This window comes from Dermacentor silvarum, chromosome 8 (assembly GCF_013339745.2).
Source record: "Dermacentor silvarum isolate Dsil-2018 chromosome 8, BIME_Dsil_1.4, whole genome shotgun sequence".
NCBI classification, from domain to species: Eukaryota; Metazoa; Arthropoda; class Arachnida; order Ixodida; family Ixodidae; genus Dermacentor; species Dermacentor silvarum.
Genome location: NC_051161.1, coordinates 5339661 through 5358898, shown reverse-complemented (window position 1 = coordinate 5358898; position 19238 = coordinate 5339661). Strand labels below are relative to the sequence as shown.

The 19238-nt window shown below is 49.3% G+C and overlaps 1 protein-coding gene across 2 annotated transcripts in view; it reads left to right on the top strand.

Annotated features, from left to right (window-relative positions):
* Window positions 1-19218, top strand: part of LOC119460547 (phosphatidylinositol 4-kinase beta) — a 74189-nt gene extending 54971 nt beyond the window's left edge. For both annotated transcript variants that reach the window (XM_037721479.2, XM_049672733.1), the window contains exons 13-15: window positions 11769-12034; window positions 16450-16582; window positions 17772-19218. In XM_037721479.2, the coding sequence (XP_037577407.1) occupies window positions 11769-12034; window positions 16450-16582; window positions 17772-18080 (708 nt within the window). In that variant the 3' untranslated portion in view covers window positions 18081-19218. The remainder of the gene's footprint in view (window positions 1-11768; window positions 12035-16449; window positions 16583-17771) is intronic.
* The last annotated feature ends 20 nt before the right edge of the window (window positions 19219-19238 follow it).

The following is a 19238-nucleotide window of genomic DNA, read 5'->3' as shown; positions in this document are numbered from 1 at the left end:
ACGGCGTACTTGTCAAAACAGTTGCCAAAAAACAGCATTTCAACATGATGCTTGCGATAACGGCAGACGGCAGGAAGCGGCTGCGAGGACCAACTGTTGAGGAACCACAATGTGGATGAAGTGGCCAGTGATGGTCTGGTGGTTTCGATGTGTGGTGAAGTGCGATAAAAATGTTGTTACAGTTTGCAAATAGTTTACATCTATTTTTACTGCAAAGATAAGTTCTCTAATTCATTTTTCAAATAATTACTGTCTTTGTTTAAAATTTTTGCTGTTTCAAAAAAAAAAAGTTCTGGCTGACTAAAAGTGTGGCCTCGTGCGTGCATGAGGTGGCGCCACGTCATGAGGTTATATAATAAAAAGCAATAATGCGCAATCCAATGCCGCTGAGCAGTCCTTCGAGTGATGAAGTCCTCGCAGGAAAGCGAGTGCATTGAGATGCTTGCCGCGTTGTTAAAGCAGCATTTAATAATAAAACGTATTAAGTCGAATCTCGTTAATTCGAACTGACGCTCTAGTCCGATCAAAGTTATTTGTATTTCCGTGGGCGAAAACGCTCGGTAATTCGAACGCGAAAGCATTTGCGACGGTTAATTCGAACATACCGCGGACCGACAATGATCTCAGCAGCGCGCCGAATAACACGGCGGCGCCTCCGACCGGCATTGCTCCGACACCGCCATAGAGCAAAAGCTTAGGAGAGACCCCTTCATGCAGCGGCGGAGGCCCAGTCCAGCCAACGAACTGCCCACGCCGGCAAACGCTCGCTTCCCGATAACAGCAGAAAACGAAACTTCAGGGAGTGGCCTTTAGGGTATGGCCACGCTAGCGGCAAAAACGCGCGGCAAAGACACGTGTCAAAAACGCGCGGAAACGTGTCATGCCGTGGGCGGCAAAAGCTGCAGGAATCGGTGGTTTTGCGGCGTGCCGCGCGAAATGGGTTCGAGACCCATTTCTGCGGCAAATGCCGCGTGCCGCGAGATGAACGAATCAAGAGTGACGAGGGTAACGTCACGGAGCCATCACAACCGGACCATAGAGAAAGAAATTACCGGACCGCCGCCGGTCCGCGCCGGGTTTTCAATCGACGATCGTCGTCTCTCACATGAAACAACGAGCGCTCGCGGTGTTGCTCGCGCGTTCGCAGAGCGCGGGAGATCTTATCGCGCTGCCGCGCGGCGAGACGTGCGTGCCACGGTGGCCTCACGCCAAGGCGTTGACGCGCGAAAACTTGCCACTCGCGGCATGAGGCGCGCGTTTTTTGCCGCTAGCGTGGCCGTACCCTAAGCTGGCGCCGCGCCGGCTGGACCGGCAGCGGAGGCACCCACGCCGGCAAACGCTCGCTTCCCGATAACGGCAGAAAATGAAACTTCAAGGACGCTAATCTGCGCCGAACTGGCTGTAGCTAAAGTCCCTATGTAAGAAAAGTACCGCCATTTATTCTTTCCTCCATCGTCTCCTCTCCTAAAGCGCGTGCTTTTTTCTTTATTTTTTGCTTTCCAAAGCAAGTCGACGGTGGCGGCTTTAGAAAGTCCACGTTGAAACTTTCAGGCCGGGCGTGCGCCGCCGCCGCCGGCAACTGCAGCTGCGCAGAGGACTTTAAGCATGGCTCTGAGGCAAAAAATATATATATATATATATAAAGAGGTCAAAGCGCGCGCTATCATCGTCCAATCGGAGATACAGGAGAGAGCGAAGCGGCGTTGATCAAAGGATGGCGGTACTTTTTTTATATAGGGACTTTAGCTGTACCGGCGGTGCCAGCGGGCGCACACGGAGACAGTCGAAGGTGAGGGAGCTGCGAGGGAGTTGAGAGAGAGGGCGAGGGGAGCCACGGAAGCCACTGCCACCGAAGCGGCGGAGTTGCCGAGGCCAAATCCGCTTTCCTGCCGCCCTCCTCCCTCTTCTTCAACGGTCTCCGCGCTCGCGTCCGCTCCCTTAAGTTTCGCTTTCTGCCGTTATCGGGAACCGAGCGTTGGCCAGCGTGGGCGCAACTCGCTATGCGCTTGCGCGCCGCGAAATTTCACAACCCGCACTGTTCGTTCATCTTGCTATAATGCTCGAATACTTCAAAAATACGTCCTTCCGTTAATTCGAACTTTTTTAATTAGAACAAATTTTCGGGCCCCTTCGATTTTGGATTATCGTGATTCGACTATATTTAAAAGATATACACGTGTTAAATGAAAGTTTTATTAGGTTCTGCTTTTTCCGAGGTCAAGGTCATGATCTCCGAATGACATTTGTTTTTGTTATTTGACAGCACGTAGGGATAGAGACACTAAGTTCACTTAATGTCATTCTGTGGAAATTACATTAAATTTGCTGTGTGATAAGGGTATTAGCCTCCAAATTCACAAATCTCAACATAACTTTTCACTTTCTGGGAGGTACCATCTTTTTGCCAAAAATCTACGCAATATTTAAGAAAGCCAAAGTGCATTCCTTTTATCAGACACATTTTTCTATCCTGTGTCAAAATATAGTCAAAAACATAAAATAGTCATCGGACCAGCCTGTTTGTTCCTATCTGAACACACCCTAAGCATTCTTGACAGTGACTGTCTCTTGAATTTGTCGAAAATTCTTGGCTGTTGTCAACAATTCTTTGGTGTAAGAGTCTTGTATAATCCGATTGCCTGCATGACACAAATGCTGTTGAATGTAAATTCTAGGATGTAAGCGAACATGAGCAATTATTCTGGAACTTACTACAGTACATTTTCGTTAATTCCACTCCGGTTAATTAAATTTTTCAGTTAATACGCTCGGAACTGGAGGTCCTTGTGGACGCCATCCTTTGATCAACGCCGCTTCGCTCTCTCCTGTATCTCCGATTGGACGATGATAGCGCGCGCTTTGACCTTTATATATATATATTGTAGTGGGGAAGAGAGTCCGCAGCCATTGAGAGAGGAGGACGAAGTCCTGCAGCCCGAAGAGCGCGAGACAGCGACCGACGCTCTTGAGACAAGGCTGTTGCGTAGCCCTAACTGCTGTATAAATAAACCCCCTCACAGTTTGGTGGAGGTGCTGGGTATCGATCCCAGTCTCCCAACCTGGAACTACGAAGCCGTACCTTACCTCCAGCGTCAGCGATGGCGGAAGAAACCACCACGCAAGGCTCCTCTCAGACTCAAGCCACCGTCTGTCCCGGCGTGCTGCCTCAGCGTCGCCCACCGATATTCAGCGGGACTGATGATCAAGACGTCGAGGACTGGCTGACAACTTATCAAGAGGGTAAGCGCAGTCAACAAATGGGACGATGCGACTAGGCTGACTAATGTAATCTTTTACTTGACCGGTGTCGCCAGTCTCTGGTTCTGGAACCACGAAGCGGAGATTAATAACTGGGCCTCGTTCAAAACAAAGTTTTCGGAAATCTTCGGCCGCCCCGCGGTACGCAAACTCCGCGCAGAACAGCGACTTCGTGAACGTGCTCAACAACCCGGTGAGAACTTCACCAGCTATATTGAAGACGTCGTCGACTTGTGTAAGCGTTTAAACCCGTCGATGCACGAGTCGGACAAGATCAAGCAAATCCTCAAAGGAATAGCTGATGACGCATTTCAAATGCTATTGGCAAAAGACCAACAAACCGTCGCCGATGTCGTCAGCTTGTGCCAGAGTTTCGACGAATTGCGCAAGCAATGCGCCCAAACTCGCCGCCCTCTGGAACAGAACGACTCGATCGCGGCGTTGACTTTGGGCAACCAGAATGCACTGTTGCTTCAGATCAAGCAGTTTGTACGTGAGGAGGTCGCCCGACAGCTTTCCATTTTATCGAGCACACCCGAGCCCGCCCAGGCTCAACATCTGGCCCCAGTCATACGCCAAGTTATACAAGGAGAAGTCACTGACGCTTTGCCTTTCGCTTGTCCGCCACCTCCGGAGCCTGCGCCCTTGTCGTATGCGCAAGTCGTCGCTGCCGGGCCGCCTCGTCAACCGACCTATTCTTCCGCGTCGGCACCCGTTCGGCCCCCACCAGTTCCGTTCAGCCGACCAGTCCCCACAAATCCATGGCGCACTGCGGACAATCGCCCTATCTGTTATTCTTGCGGCTATGCAGGACATGTGGCACGCTTCTGTCGCCGTCGCCCTCCTGTTCCAATAGATGTCATGCGACCGTCTGCTTACGATCCTGGGCGCTTTAACGGCACAGCACGGCTACAACAATCCTCTTCGCCCGAGCGCCTGCCCTCAGCTACCCGCCGATCTCCATCCCCCCGACGTCGCTCTCTGTCACCTATGCGCCGTCGACCCTGCCCTTCTGAAGCGGAAAACTAAACGTCGCAGTTCCCGAGGCACGAACTGCGTCGTCGTCGAAAAGTTCAAGTCCTCGAATTTCTCCAGCGAACCTCATTGACGTTATTGTGGATGGCTTTCGTACCCTTGCGCTTGTGGACACTGGTGCTGCCGTTTCTGTGATTGATGTAAAACTTTGCCACTTGCTTCGGAAGGTTACAACGACGTCAAGGGGATTATCCCTCCGTACCGCCAGCGCACACCATATTCAGCCGTTAGCCGCCTGCACAGCCCGCGTCATAATTCAAGATGTTGTTTATCCCATTGAGTTTCTTGTGCTACCAGCCTGTTCGCATGATGTCATCCTCGGTTGGGATTTTCTTTCTCGCCATCATGCTGTTATTGACTGTGCTCGTGCCGAGGTGGCGTTCTCACCGTTGTGTTCCGCGTCGTCTGCACCTACAATGAACAAGTTGTTTGTCGCCGAGGATACGACCATACCACCCAGTAGTGCAGTCCTTGTCCCCGTGTCCTGTGCCGCTGTTCGTGAGTCTACAGTTCTCTTTACACCCTTCGAGACCATTCAACACCGCAGGAATCTCACGTTGCCTTTTGCCGTTCTCGACATGACCTACGGCACCACATCCTTATTTGTTATGAATCCGTTGCCGGTTCCCTCAACCTTACTCCGTGGAGAGTGTATCGGCACAATTCAGGCGTTCGACGTATCGTCCATCTTCTGCCTTGACGACATGGACAACTTGCAGCTTAGTGCCCTGACACCTGCTGCTAGTACGCCTGATCGAGCACCTTTAAGTATGTTCGGCTCCGCCATCGACGACGAACTTGCAGAGGTACACCGCGAGAAACTTCTTGCACTCCTCCACCAGTTTCGAGGCTCGTTTGATTGCCAGAAGACGTCATTAGGCCGCACGCATACTGTTCTCCATCCGATTGACACCGGCTCACAAGCGCCTCTGCGCCAGCGCCCTTACCGCGTATCCCCTGCTGAGCGTCATGTGATCGCCGAACAAGTTGACGACATGCTTAAGCGTGGCATCATTCAGCCGTCCTGCAGCCCCTGGTCGTCGCCTGTTGTTCTTGTCAAGAAAAAAGACGGCTCAATCCGCTTCTGCGTTGACTACCGCCGATTGAACAAAGTTACTCGAAAAGATGTGTATCCCCTGCCACGCATCGATGATGCCCTGGACTGCTTGCAGGGAGCCGAATTCTTTTCATCACTAGACTTACGGTCCGGTTACTGGCAGGTCCCTATGGCACCATCCGATCGCCCGAAAACTGCCTTCGTAACTCCCGATGGGCTGTACGAATTCAATGTTATGCCCTTCGGCCTATGTAATGCCCCAGCCACATTCGAAAGGATGATGGACAGTGTCTTGCGTGGGTTGAAATGGAAGACGTGCCTGTGCTACCTGGATGACGTCGTCGTTTTCTCCCCTGATTTCGACAGTCATCTCCGTCGGCTTCACGAGGTACTGAGCTGTTTGACGCGCGCAGGCCTTCAGCTTAACATCAAGAAGTGCCGATTCGGCGCTCGCAAACTCACCATCCTTGGCCACGTAGTCTCTAAGGACGGCATCCTTCCCGATCCGCAGAAACTTCGTGCTGTTGCTGAATTCCCGAAGCCTACCACCGTGAAAGCGCTTCGCAGCTTCCTTGGTCTATGCTCCTACTTTCACCGCTTTGTGCCGAACTTCGCTTCTATAATAGCACCACTGACGAAGCTGCTCAGCGGCGATAGCTGTCTGTCTGGTTGGTCGCCGGCGTGTGATGAGGCTTTCGCAACACTACGTCGTCTCTTGACTTCACCGACCATCCTACGTCACTTCGACCCTACCGCTCCGACCGAGGTACACACGGATGCTAGTGGGATCGGCCTTGGCGCTGTCCTCGCCCAACGTAAGCCGGGCTTCTCTGAGTACGTTGTTGCCTATGCGAGTCGTGCCCTTACCAAGGCAGAGTCCAAGTACTCGGTTACCGAGAAGGAATGTTTGGCAATTGTTTGGGCGTTGCAGAAATTCCGCCCATACTTGTATGGCCATTCGTTTGATGTCGTCACCGATCATCATTAGCTCTGTTGGCTGGCTTCACTGAAGGATCCGTCAGGTCGACTTGGACACTGGGCGCTTCGTCTACAAGAATTCGATATTCGCGTCATTTACCGCTCAGGACGCAAGCACGCCGACGCTGACGCACTTTCCCGCTCGCCCCTGCCTTGTGACGTCGTGCCTCTTTCCCTTTCCGCGACTTCCTGTGCTAACATCGATATCACTGACATGCCTTCAGAACAGCGCAAGGATCCCTGGATCGCCTCACTGATCGACGTTCTCTCTATGCCTTCGACGACACCAGCCCCACAGCTCTCTCGTGCCCTTCGTCGCCAAGTACCTCATTATGCGCTCCGGGACGCCATGTTGTACCGCCGCAACTACCAGCCCGATGGTCGAAAGTGGCTTCTTGTTATACCTCGCCATTTGCGCTCCGACCTGTGCACGCACTTTCACGCAGACCCACAAAACGCGCATGCTGGCGTTTTGAAAACGTATGATAGACTGCGCCAGCGATTCTACTGGCGTGGAATGTACACATACGTCCGCAAGTACATTCGTTCCTGCATTGCGTGTCAACGCCGGAAAACAACTTGTCACACGCCTGGCCCATTACAACCTTTGCCGTGTCCCGCTCGCCCGTTTGATAGGATCGGCATCGACCTGTACGGACCCCTTCCTTCCACCCCTGCGGGCAATCGGTCGATTATTGTGGCCGTCGACCATCTCACTCGATATGCCGAAACCGCCGCTCTTCCAACAGCTTCAGCTCGTGATGTTGCCTTATTCATGTTGCGCAGCTTCGTTCTTCGCCACGGTGCGCCACGCGAGCTGCTTAGCGACCGAGGTCGTGTGTTTCTTTCTCAAGTCGTCCAAGAGCTTCTTAGTGAGTGCAATATCATTCATCGCACCACTACAAGTTATCATCCGCAGACTAATGGCTTGACGGAACGCTTTAACCGAACACTCGGTGATATGCTCTCCATGTACATAGCCTCCGACCATTCTAATTGGGACTTGGTGCTTCCGTTTGTGACATATGCCTACAACACAGCCACGCAAGCCACCACTGGATTTTCCCCTTTCTTTTTACTATACGGACGTCAGCCATCTTCCACACTGGATACTATACTTCCATACCGCCCGGATGCATCCGAATACCGCCCAGCCTCAGAACTTGCTCAATGCGCCGAAGAGTGCCGCCAACTCGCACGCTCATTTACATCAGTGACACAAGGTCTTCAAAAAGAGCGCCTTGACTCGGCTGAACCTACCCCTACCTTCCCTGTTGGCTCGTTCGTGTGGCTTTCAATTCCATGCCCCACCCCTGGTCTCTCCCGCAAGTTTGCAGCGAAATATCACGGTCCCTACCGGATCGTTGAATACACATCGCCGGTGAACTACGTCGTCGAGCCTGTGACACCTCCCACGGACAGACGCTGCCGCGGTCGTGACACAGTCCACGTGAGCCGCTTAAAGCCCTACTACGACCCTCTGGTGCTTGCCTCACCTTGAGTCGCCAGGATGGCTCCTCTTCGCCGCCGGGGCCAATGTAGTGGGGAAGAGAGTCCGCAGCCATTGAGAGAGGAGGACGAAGTCCTGCAGCCCGAAGAGCGCGAGACAGCGACCGACGCTCTTGAGACAAGGCTGTTGCGTAGCCCTAACTGCTGTATAAATAAACCCCCTCACAATATATATATATATATATTTTTTTTTTTTTTTTTTGCCTCAGAGTCATGCTTAAAGTCCTCTGCGCAGCCGCAGTTGCCTGCGGCGGCGGCGCGCGCCCGGCCTGAAAGTTTCAACGTGGACTTTCTAAGGCCGCCACCGTCGACTTGCTTTGGAAAGCAAAAAATAAAGAAAAAAGCACGCGCTTTAGGAGAGGAGACGACGGAGGAAAGAATAGATGGCGGTCTCTTATTGTGTTGTCCTGAATCTCCTCTATGGTTTGGAAACAACGTCTTTTCAATTTGGTTTTAAGTTTTGGAAACGAGAACAAGTCTGCTGGGGCTAGGTCCGGAGAATGCAGTGGATGGGGCACAACGGGTGTGTGATGTTGTCCTAGATAGCTGCGGACAAGGAGCAACGCGTGAGCCGGCACATTGTCATGATGCAACATCCGAGTCTGTTATCCCCGCAATTCAGGTCTCTTACTGTGCACAGCATCCCTCAAATTGCGCTAGAACTGCCTGGTAGACTTCCTTGCTTACCATCTGATCACATGGTACAAATTCCTGAGGGACAATGCCTTTTCAGTCAAAAAACACAACCAACATCACCTTGATCTTTGACCAACTCATGCGTGTTTTTTTTTTTTTTCTCTTTTTTTTTTTTTTTTTTTTGAAGGGGGAGACCCTTTGCCCACCCACTGCACGACTACACCTTCGTTTCAATATCAGCCATAAACCCACGTCTCATTGCCTGTTCTGATGTTCTTAAAGGGATGCGGACACAAAATCTGAAAATTTTACGAAAATACTGAAAATGAATCCTCAGTTTGTGATTACACCAAAAAGAAGTAGTCACTTAGCTCATTTTTGAGCTGATGGCTTTATTTTTGCCGTTTTTGTGAGCGCGCCCCTCGCCGCCCGACCTGCGGGAGTTGGAAGGCGTGACGTCACGACACCCTCGTTGGATAGCCAGCCGGCCGGCCGCGGTTATTCGAAGCGCCGACGTCGCCATCGCAAGCATGGATTCAAGTTCTGGTGCCTCTACCAGCGATGAGTACACATCTGAAAACGAGGACTATTTGAACTTTGCAAGAAATATTACCGCTTACTGTTACCAGCCTTCCGCATCAAGCGATGAAGAAGAGCAGGCGGCCGTGAAAGTGCCTGTCAGGTTTTTTGCGAACCGTAGCGCGAAGATTTTGCTCTGCACCAGATACTTGTGCAAGAATTATTTGTCATTTCCCTCTGTAAACTTGCTTTTTCAAGAGGGCACGCATGCGAGGCAGCTGCGGGATACTTCAGCACTGCGTGGATGACTGAATAGGAGTGCCGTCGGCGTGAGGCAACTGCTGTGAGGAATCGGTACCTCCAAGCACGTCCACTTCGCCAGCCGCCCGACAGATGGCAGCACCTGTCTGGCGTTCTCCCCAGTTTTTACTGCTTTTAGCCTGTGGAGAAGCAGAGCAGTGTGTGTGTCTGCCCCGCTGCCATGTAGGACTGTTCTCGTGAGTCGCGCTCGCTAGCCTTGTATTGTTTTACTATGCTTTGCATTACTGCCTTCGTGCCCAGCCTCGGGCATCTCGCCCCAGCCTCGCCCTCACACTGCTCAAGAAGGCTGCAAGTGAACAAAAACAGTACCGCCATCTTTTTGCCTCCTCTTTTCAAATGCGCCGCTGATCATTTCTGCCTTGCGTTTTCGTGAGAAGACCAAGGGCACAGCGTCAGGCTTTATGTGTTGCCTTTTTAGCGGCATGCCGAAGCTTTTCAGCACAGCCGGGCTGGTCACATAATCATTGTCAACGAAGTGGTCCGCTCAAATGAAGTCATTTTTTAGAGGTCTCCAGGCTGGGCGTGATGGCTGACGGGCAGGTATCCAAAGTTCACGCACCTTCTCGTCTCTGGGAAACGTGTGCAACGGCGTGTCACGACCGACGATGCTGTTGTAACAGCAGTGTCTGGGCATTTCCTTCCGCTGCGACAGACGCGTCAATACCTAGCGACGACCGCGGGAAGGCACATGTAAGACGCACCACCTGCGTGGAGCGCCGACGGGGATAATGTTTTGGACAGACCACGTGCAAAGATCGCCGAAAGGGGTTAAACAAACGCTGCAAGGGACCGACACCCCCGAAAACACTGCAACGGCTGTGGTCGACCTTGGCCACGCGCACGTGCGTAGGTGTTATGGCGTCAAATTTCAGCTTCTGCCGGCGGCCGCTTGGAGGCAAGGTGCAACAGAAAATCACAAAAAAGATGTTTCTCGTTCTTTTTTTCAAAGCAGCTTGTTGTACAGTGCAATTCATGCATAACGATACCACATATACCGTAAAAACCCGCGTATAATACGGACCCGCATATAATACGAGGTGTTATTTGGGGATAGCTATAACGAAAAAAAAAGTTTTCACCCGCATATAATGCGAGCGAGGAAAACCCACAGAAAGCATTGAGAATCTAATCTCGTTAACTCGAACATGCTTAATTTGAACTGACGCTGTGATCCCGTCAAAGTTATGTGTATTGCTATGGGCGAAAACGCCCGGTAATTCGAACGCGAAAGCATTTGCGACTGTTAATTCAAACATACGGCGCACTGACAATGCCCTCAACAGCGCTCCAAATCACGCAGCGGCGCCTCCGACCGGCATTGCTCCGACACCGCCATAGAGCAAAAGCTTAGGATAGACCCCTCAACGCCACGCGGAGAAAAAGAAAACGAAAAAAAAAAAAGCGCGCGGCGGCAATTTCACTCTCAAATAGCAAGGTCACCGTTTCACCGTCACGCCAGAACAGGCTTGTACGAGCCAACGTCTTGGCCAACTTCCCGACAACGGCAGAAAACGAAACTTCAGGGAAAGGGCTAAGTTGGCGCCGTGCCGACGAGAGCGGCGGCGGGCGCGCGCGGAGCCAGTCGAAGGTGGGGGGAGCTACGAGGGAGTTGAAAGGGATGGCGAGGGGAGCCACTGCCACCGAAGCGTCGGCGTTGCCAAGGCCAAATGCGCTTATCTGCGATGCAGTGGGCCTCAATAATGAGGCGTGTCATCTCATTGTTCAGCTTTTCAATGATCATGCACTCTTTGAACCTTGGTCTGCAGCCGCATTCATCACCCTCCCATCTGTGATTAATTGTGATGAATGCGGCTGCAGACCAAGGTTCAAAAAGCGCATGATCATTGAAAAGTTGAACAATGAGATGACACGCCTCATTATTGAGGCCCACTGCATCACAACTTTAAAAGATAAGTGTATTAGCATGGCCTCTATCACCTTATCAGCTAAGGAAATATCGTATACTTAAATAGCACGTCACGCGCGTGTTGCCTTTTTTTTTTTTTTTTTGTCGGTGTGGTTCCGCCCTTGGTGTCATGACGTTTTCACGGTCCTGACCTAATTCTCATTGACTTCCATGTATTAAGTTCCCCTTGATTTGTCGCCAATCTGTAATGTTCCTTTATCTTACGTTGCGCTTGAATGTCGCGGTCACATAAATTCATAAAGTGCATCAATAACGACTAAGCAGATATCCCAAGACAAGCGAAACTTTTAAAACAGTTTCTTCCAGATTTGCCATGGAATACATCGGTGTTCCAGTCGATAACTGTCCTGAAGCTTCCCTCATTGAACATTGGAAGAAACTTACTGAAAAGTCAACGTGTTCTCTCGCCAGATTAGGGCTTGGAAATATCGAAAGTGGCGCTAGTCTTGGGATATCATCAAAGTGGACGTGGCTCCATAATTATTTGGCAACTTGTGTGCATCATATGCATCTCCTACATTGTTGCAGAACATCTGGCAGCAGGAGCATGTGAGCCTGTGGCTTCGGCCATACCGCATCCTCGTAACGTCAGCTGACAGTGGCCTTGTGGAGCCCATCCTGGACACCATGTCTCTGCACCAGGTGAAGAAGCACTCACAGCTGTCACTGCTGCAATACTTCGAGCAGCAGTTTGGACCACCAACCAGCGAGGCCTTTTTGAGTGCACAGCGCTGCTTTGTCGAGAGCTGTGCTGCATACTGCCTCATCTCGTACCTCATACAAGTCAAGGACAGGTAAGGCATGTTTGGTTCACACTGCTGCTACACACATTTCCTTTCACCTTGACTCAACCAGACCTGCTGTCATTGCAGAATGCTGTTGGTAATCAGTGTTTTCAAGACCACTTGAATAAGGATGGTGTATTAAGCCTTGACTGGTAGCACTTTTAATCCAGCTAAGCATTGGATGCATCAAATTCAAAAGACTGCAAAAATGGCATGAATGTCAATACAGTAGACTTGAGTTAATTTGACTCCGGTTAATTCGATTTTTCGATTAATTTGATCCTGACCGATAGTCCCGGCCGTCGCCTTTAATTACTTTCTGTGGGCCCAAACCTCCGTTATTTCAATTTCAAAGTTGGCTTTCGCCAGACAGTGTGAACTGATTAGTCAACTTTGCCGCAATACAGTCATGTTACGCGGCGATGCTTATCAAGAATGGAAAAGGGCCACTGTGACGGGACATAGTGCGCATTCCTTAATTATGCAAGCTTGCACGCATGCACACACCGTCTCTGGTCACAGTACGAGCACCTAGACACCTAATAAGCATACTGACAGCCATCCAGAGCTGTTTGTGACATTGCTGTGACGGTTTGAGCCATTGTTTCACCCGCCATGCATGTCTCGTATTTGAGACCGTTAACAGGACCTAGTACACGTTCCTTTATTATATGCACACGCCATGCACCGAGAAGCGGAGAAAAACCATCTGGTGTTTTGGGAAAGCTAGTGACAAGGAAGGCTTACGGTAAGATGGAAAAACTGAGAAGTCAAGGGGATGTTTAAAGCCAAAAAAAAAAAAGTACGGTTCTATTTAAAACTCTGAACAGTAAACTTACTAGGCGTCTCGGTGCTCGTACTGTGACCGGGGACGGCGTGTGTAAATTAAGAAACATGTGCTATGTTCCGCAACAGTAGCTCCTTTTCCCGCTTGGTATGCTTCACCGGATAAAACGGCTGTACTGTTACGAAGCTAACTTCAAAGGCAAATACTGCCAAGTTTATCAACAGCGTGTTTCAGTGTTTTTTCTACCCTTTGTTTAATTTGGCCCGCCGGATAATTCGAACCAAACAGCAACTTTCGCTGCTGGATACTGGCGAAGCGGCGCTGGTTAGGCGTATGGTTAGGCCTAGCTGCGTCATACGGTCATGATAAAAATGTGCTCCTAGCCGACGTGGTGGTGGGCAGAAGGCCGCGCGGCAAGGTGGTGGTCAATATGTTCGTACCAGTGGACCGCCTTGGCCATTAGGCATGAGATCTCAAGCTGTACTGGTGGCTGGAAGCCAGGATTGTGTCCGCGAATGCTTTTGCGAAGTTTCTTTATGCACTTATGGGACGGAACAGCAAAAGCTCGTATAGGCAGAAGGCTCCAAACTGAATTCGAGCTTTGTCACAGCTGCCAACCGTTCGCTGTCGGCGCAAAGTCGAACGATGAGGTATACAAGGCCGGTTGGTCGTTCCGTACTCGAGCGAACACAGTGAGAGAGTCAGAGTTGGGAGTAAAAAAAAGAAACGGGATATTTATCGAGTGACAATGATACACAAATTAATAACATAAAATACTAATTAAAAAACGCAAGAAAACTAACACACCTGAACTTAATATAGCTTGATGATGATGACAAAGAAATATGACGAGCAATTAACAGTGCATATAAAAATGAAACAGGGCGCGGATCAAATATACAAGAATACACTTAACACTAGTTCACTAAAACAAAGTCCAAAAGAAAACAAAGTTCAAAAGAAAACCAACGATGCCATACGCGTGGCCGGGCAGCAGCAGCAAGTCCATAAACAGTGAAGTCGGCGCGCAGAGCTTTCCCGAAGAATGCTGGCGAGCCGATCTTGTTGAGCTGGATGCAATTGCTGGGTTGGGTTTCCTGGGAGTCTAGATCTGACTCCTTCCCTCTAGCAGGTTGGGCTAACTTGAGGCGAAATACCGTGAGCTTCATTGCAGACGTTGGTTTGTCATCTCGTACGTCAGCGAGTTACTCGGAGTTCCAACGTGGCTAGGCGACCCAGGCAATACTGGACGGCAGTAGCCCCCCCCCCCCCCCCTCCCGACTGCTTCTCGGCAGAATACAGGTTCAGCTTCTAGACTGATTAGCAGGGCCTAAAACCTGCGCTTAAATAGCCTCTTCTTTCCCTAGTTCCTTAGGTCGGGCAACGGCAGGTATGGGTGACGTTTCACCTAATTATTTCATTACTCCTCCCAAAGGTCTTGGCCGCGCCCTTTTAATCAGGGGAGAGGGAATGGGTGATTCCCCCCCACTGTCAGAGGTCGCGCCCCCGCACTGCACCACACACACGCACACACTTGGGTCCGTTGGCACGCACAGAAGCAACAGCGGCCGCCGGCCATACGGCGCCCGTTAATTGGTGTGTCACTGTCTTGAAACTATGCCGCTCCGTGACAAGCATCACAGCCTAATCTGACAGCATGGCACAGTCAAATGTCGTGTGCCTTCGCTACGGCGCACGACGCACATGAAGTTGTGCGACAAGCGCAAGAGAAATGTCCCCAAGGTGTCTACCATCGCAGTATTTCAAGTAGATGGTGTATCAGTGAAACACAGAAAAACTAAGTAAATTTTTCGTGCCGCTGGCTTTGTAAAAAGCAACTAAATTAATTTTACAGCTTAAGTTAATGTCTTTGGACTGCCCGATTATTCAGACGTTGTTCCGAAAAATCTGAAAATCGGTAAGCAGCTGTTTTCATCGTCAAGTTCGGTATGCTAATTTCACATTCAGAGGCGAAAGTCTCGACACAGACGAACCCACCATGTGATGTAGGTGATTATGTTGCATACCAGCCAAGAAGCCTGGCAGACCTTCTAACAGCTGTGCTACTGCCCTCTCTGAGCTAACATTTTCCTGCAATAAACTATGTCAATTGGGAGGGGAGGGGTTTCTATGTATGGACTCCCACCTGTGAATGCAAAATTATCCTACTGAGTTTCAAATTTGATGATGAATAATTGGGAACGGAAGCTCGTTTTTGAAGAATCAAACAAAATGAAGTTGTCTTCAAATTGATCACTCATGTTTTTAATATAAACACATAAATCATTAAATAAAAAAGCAACATTTTTATTTGCTGGCCCTACATGCTCACAATAACTGTGTCTGCCAAAAGCACATAAACCACCTATGCGAGTAACTATCTCTGTAGATAGCATTAGTTTTATCAACTCTCTTTCAGTTCTAGCAACTCTAGTCTTAACAGCTCGCTAGCCCTTTCGCAGCAGCCTTAACAGTCATAGCTGTGACCCCTAACCTTCAGTGGAGAGGGAGTCTGCGCAGTCCGAAGAAAGGGGTAAGGAGGGAACGAGGGTGCCTTGGCCGCAATGTCGCAGCAAGGCACGAAACGCAACGGGAGCGGCAAAAGGTGCCATCTTCCACGGCTGCGCGCGTAATCATCGCCTGATAACCGCACGACTGCTCCAAAGATATTGGAATGCACATGCATTACCACGGCATCTAGGCAGGTGGAATGAGAATGTTCATGCCTATAGCAATTCGAAGCCGTGTTCTCAAATACTTTGTGCACTTGGTACATATGAATTATATTAGCCAAATGCTTTGTGTAGTTTATTGAGATCACTGCCATCACACCAGATGCTGAGTGAAGTGATTATTCTACTACTGGCAACGAATGGCAATGCACGGCCATGCACAATCCAGCGGCTGCAGCATTGGCCTGTGAGCAGGTATTGTTGGTATGCAAATTTGCAAAGTCTTATGAGCTCATTAAATTTGTGATATATATATAATCACCGAATATGCTTATAACAAATTTCGGATATAGTGGAACTATTTTTGTGTTGGATGTGACTTTGTCATAATCACGGTAAGTTTATTAAACTTTATTCTGTTAGTGCACTGCCATTTTCTGCTTGTGAAGTGCTGCTCACCAACCCTTCCATGAAGCCAAGTTGCTTCAAATTATACATACAGTAGCGAGTCTAGCCATGATCGGAGTATGCCATAATCATAATAGATGCAGAAAACAAGATGGGGTTATGCTGCTCAGTTACTCCTGCACCAGCTACCTGGGACATTGTAGATGTGCTGCTGAAAATAAACAAACCTGGAATCTTTAGTATCTTCTTAGCTTAAAAAGTCATTTGGATTTTTGAAAATCACATTTGCATTTCATTGATCAGTTATGTATTTCATGTGACAAAGCAGCATTTTCTAATATCTCCACTGGCATCTATATTTGACGACCTGGGGATTTCCTTTAATGTTGAACTAAATGCAAGAATTTTGTCCTATTATATCTGCCATGGCCAGCAATCAAACCGCTGGCCTTGTGCTCCACACCCAACTGCCTTTGAGTATGTTTGGTTGTTATAAACAGTCATTGGCAAATGCATGGTGTTATTGGCAATGCCTTCATGCTTGCTTTGTTTGGCAGGCACAATGGGAACATCCTGCTCGATGGAGAAGGCCACATCATTCACATCGACTTTGGCTTCATACTGTCCTCGTCGCCCAAGAACCTTGGCTTTGAGAGCTCCCCATTCAAGCTGACGCAGGAGTTTGTTGATGTAAGGAATTTTGCATCTCCCACTTTACCGACATCCCAGGGCTGTACCACCTTCAGTACTAGTGACGATTCCCAGATTCAAACGAATGCATTCTGAACCGAGAAGCTCTCTCATGTTTCATTCTCGGCTTGCAGGTACGCACACTCAGGCACTGGTCAACCCCTGCCTAAACATGCTATTGCATGTGCTTGTTAGCACAGAACATCACTTGAGTGAAGTCAAGCTTGTACAAATGCTGTGCAATGCTGAGCTCAGCATTGCACTGGAGATACGCATGCTCCTAATAAATATGCAGTGGTGATAAATTCCATGTGGTAGCCATTTCATGAAGGCAGTATTTCAGCACTTAGTAAGGACGAGGACAAAGAAGGAGACGTACGAATACACAGGCGCTACTCACAACTATGAAGTTCATTTCCTTGACCACGCCGAACAATATAGTGCCATGTAAGCCCGTCACCGGGCTGGTCGGTGACGGGCTTCCATGGCACTATATTGTTCGGCGTGGTCAAGGCAATAAACTTAATTGTTGTGAGTAGCGCCTGTGTGTTCGTACGTCTCCTTCTTTGTCCTCGTCCTTACTAAGTGCTGAAATACTGCCTTCATGATGAACCAACAAGGCCCATTTCGCCACTCTTGTCGAAGCCATTTCATGTCATAGTTTTCATTAAGCATGCGAGCCACATTTATTAGCATTGTTAATCTCAGCAAAGTGAGGCCTTTCTATTTTGGACGTGACAGTAGCTGAGCAAAGTGCTGCTGTCACATGAAAATCGTGATTAGATCGTGTCAGTCCACTGCAGGAAGAAGGCCTCTCCCAGTGATCTCCAATTGCCCCAAATTTCCTCATTCCATCACACGACTGAGTTCTCTGCCATCCTAGACTGCATTTCCTCTCATTTGGCACCTGTTACTCTAACAGACCATCGTTTGTGCTGGTTCCGAAGATCGCAACGAGCACCAAGGTTTCTATGGAGTGATTCCTCCAGCAGATGCTTTACAACAGCTTTCTTTCGGAGAAACCCACATCAGTTTCCTCTGCAGTTTTGTGCTGTTGGGTAGAGCAAGTTTCTTCCTTTCACATTTCTCATATGTGCATCCTTTCAGTGAGCATGGTAATGTGGAATAGCTTTTCTTTTGTTCAGTGCGCACAAAAGAGGGGCGCTAACCAACCACTGCTCTTGCACAGGTGATGGGCGGCCTGGACTCGAACATGTTCAACTACTTCAAGGTGCTCATTCTGCAAGGGCTGGTGGCGGCACGCAAGCACCATGAGCGCATCATCACCCTGGTGGAAATCCTGCAGTCCAATGCCCGGCTGCCCTGCTTCCAGTGGCATGGGGCCAGTGCTGTGCGCGCTCTTCGTGAACGTTTCCACATGGGCTGCACCGACGAGAGGCTGCAGATGCTTGTTGACTCGCTTGTGGAAAGCAGCATGCACTCGCTCACGACACGTCTGTATGACAACTTCCAGTACTTCACAAATGGCATTCTCTAGGCTGGCTTTCCTTGACCATTGGCCCTCCTCACCAAGTTCTGCTTGGTGGCTGGAGGTGTCTGGATTTAGTTCTTCCTTGCATGCTCAACTACTACATAGGGCCCCAGGTGTGCACCAATACCAGCACAAAACACTGTTGACATTCTTGTGCTAGCCCACTAGGTTTTCAGCATACTGCAACAGGAAGGAGACCATTGTGCATGTGGGTGGGATTCTCTGAAAGACCAACTCTTTCACAGTCGTGTTACTCTCACAGGTTTATTGAGGGTTGGCTGGAGCTTGTCTACGATAACCCTTCAAGCCTATAACAGGATCCCTTGCATTCCCCTTTGGTGGAAGACAATGAATGGCATCTGCTTTGAGTGAACTTTACGAGTCACTGCCAAGTGGTTAGTCTGAACAGCTTGTCAAGGCTGTGGCTAGCAGCAACTCTAGCCAACTTCCTGGCATGACTTGTTTGACATGCTTCTGTTTTTTACAGCATTGCAACAGCTCCTTCTCTATGAAAGCTGCAAGTAGGGCCAGTGACTAGCAATGCAAGTAGGCCAGCAAAGGCCTGACAAGTCTCTCCCTCTTGTATATAACACTCGACCATGCAGAATGATTTCATTCTCTGTGCATCCCTCGTGTGACACCAACTGTTTCTCATGCCAAACACTTTTGGTGCAGGAACAATACGATGTCCCTTCATCATTTTATCCGCAGCATGACAGACTCGGTGTGACATTTTGTCCACACACTGTTCTTTGTACATAATGTTCTTTTGTTAGGAAACCTTAGGTGAACAGCTTTGGTAACAAAAAGTAAAATGTTTTGTTCTTTAATTTGCATGTCTGTGAACAGTTTTGCATGTACAGATAGTGAAGTACCTCGTGCTGCAGACAGTCTGCATGGCTGAGCCAGATAGCTTTGTGGAGTGTGTATTATGCAGTGGTTCTGTCGTTTTCAGTGAACACTCCATAAAAGGTTTCTATACATATTAACTCTAAGGCATAGTTAATGGTGCAACCTCTTAGTTTGCAAAATTCCTCCTTTTGTATCATACTTTATGAACAAATCACTCTTTCTATTCCATCTAGGCTGCATCAACAGAATGTTAATTTAGTGTCAGGGCATTGCAAGCTTTTTTTTTTTTTTTCTCACGTGAGGAACATTTTT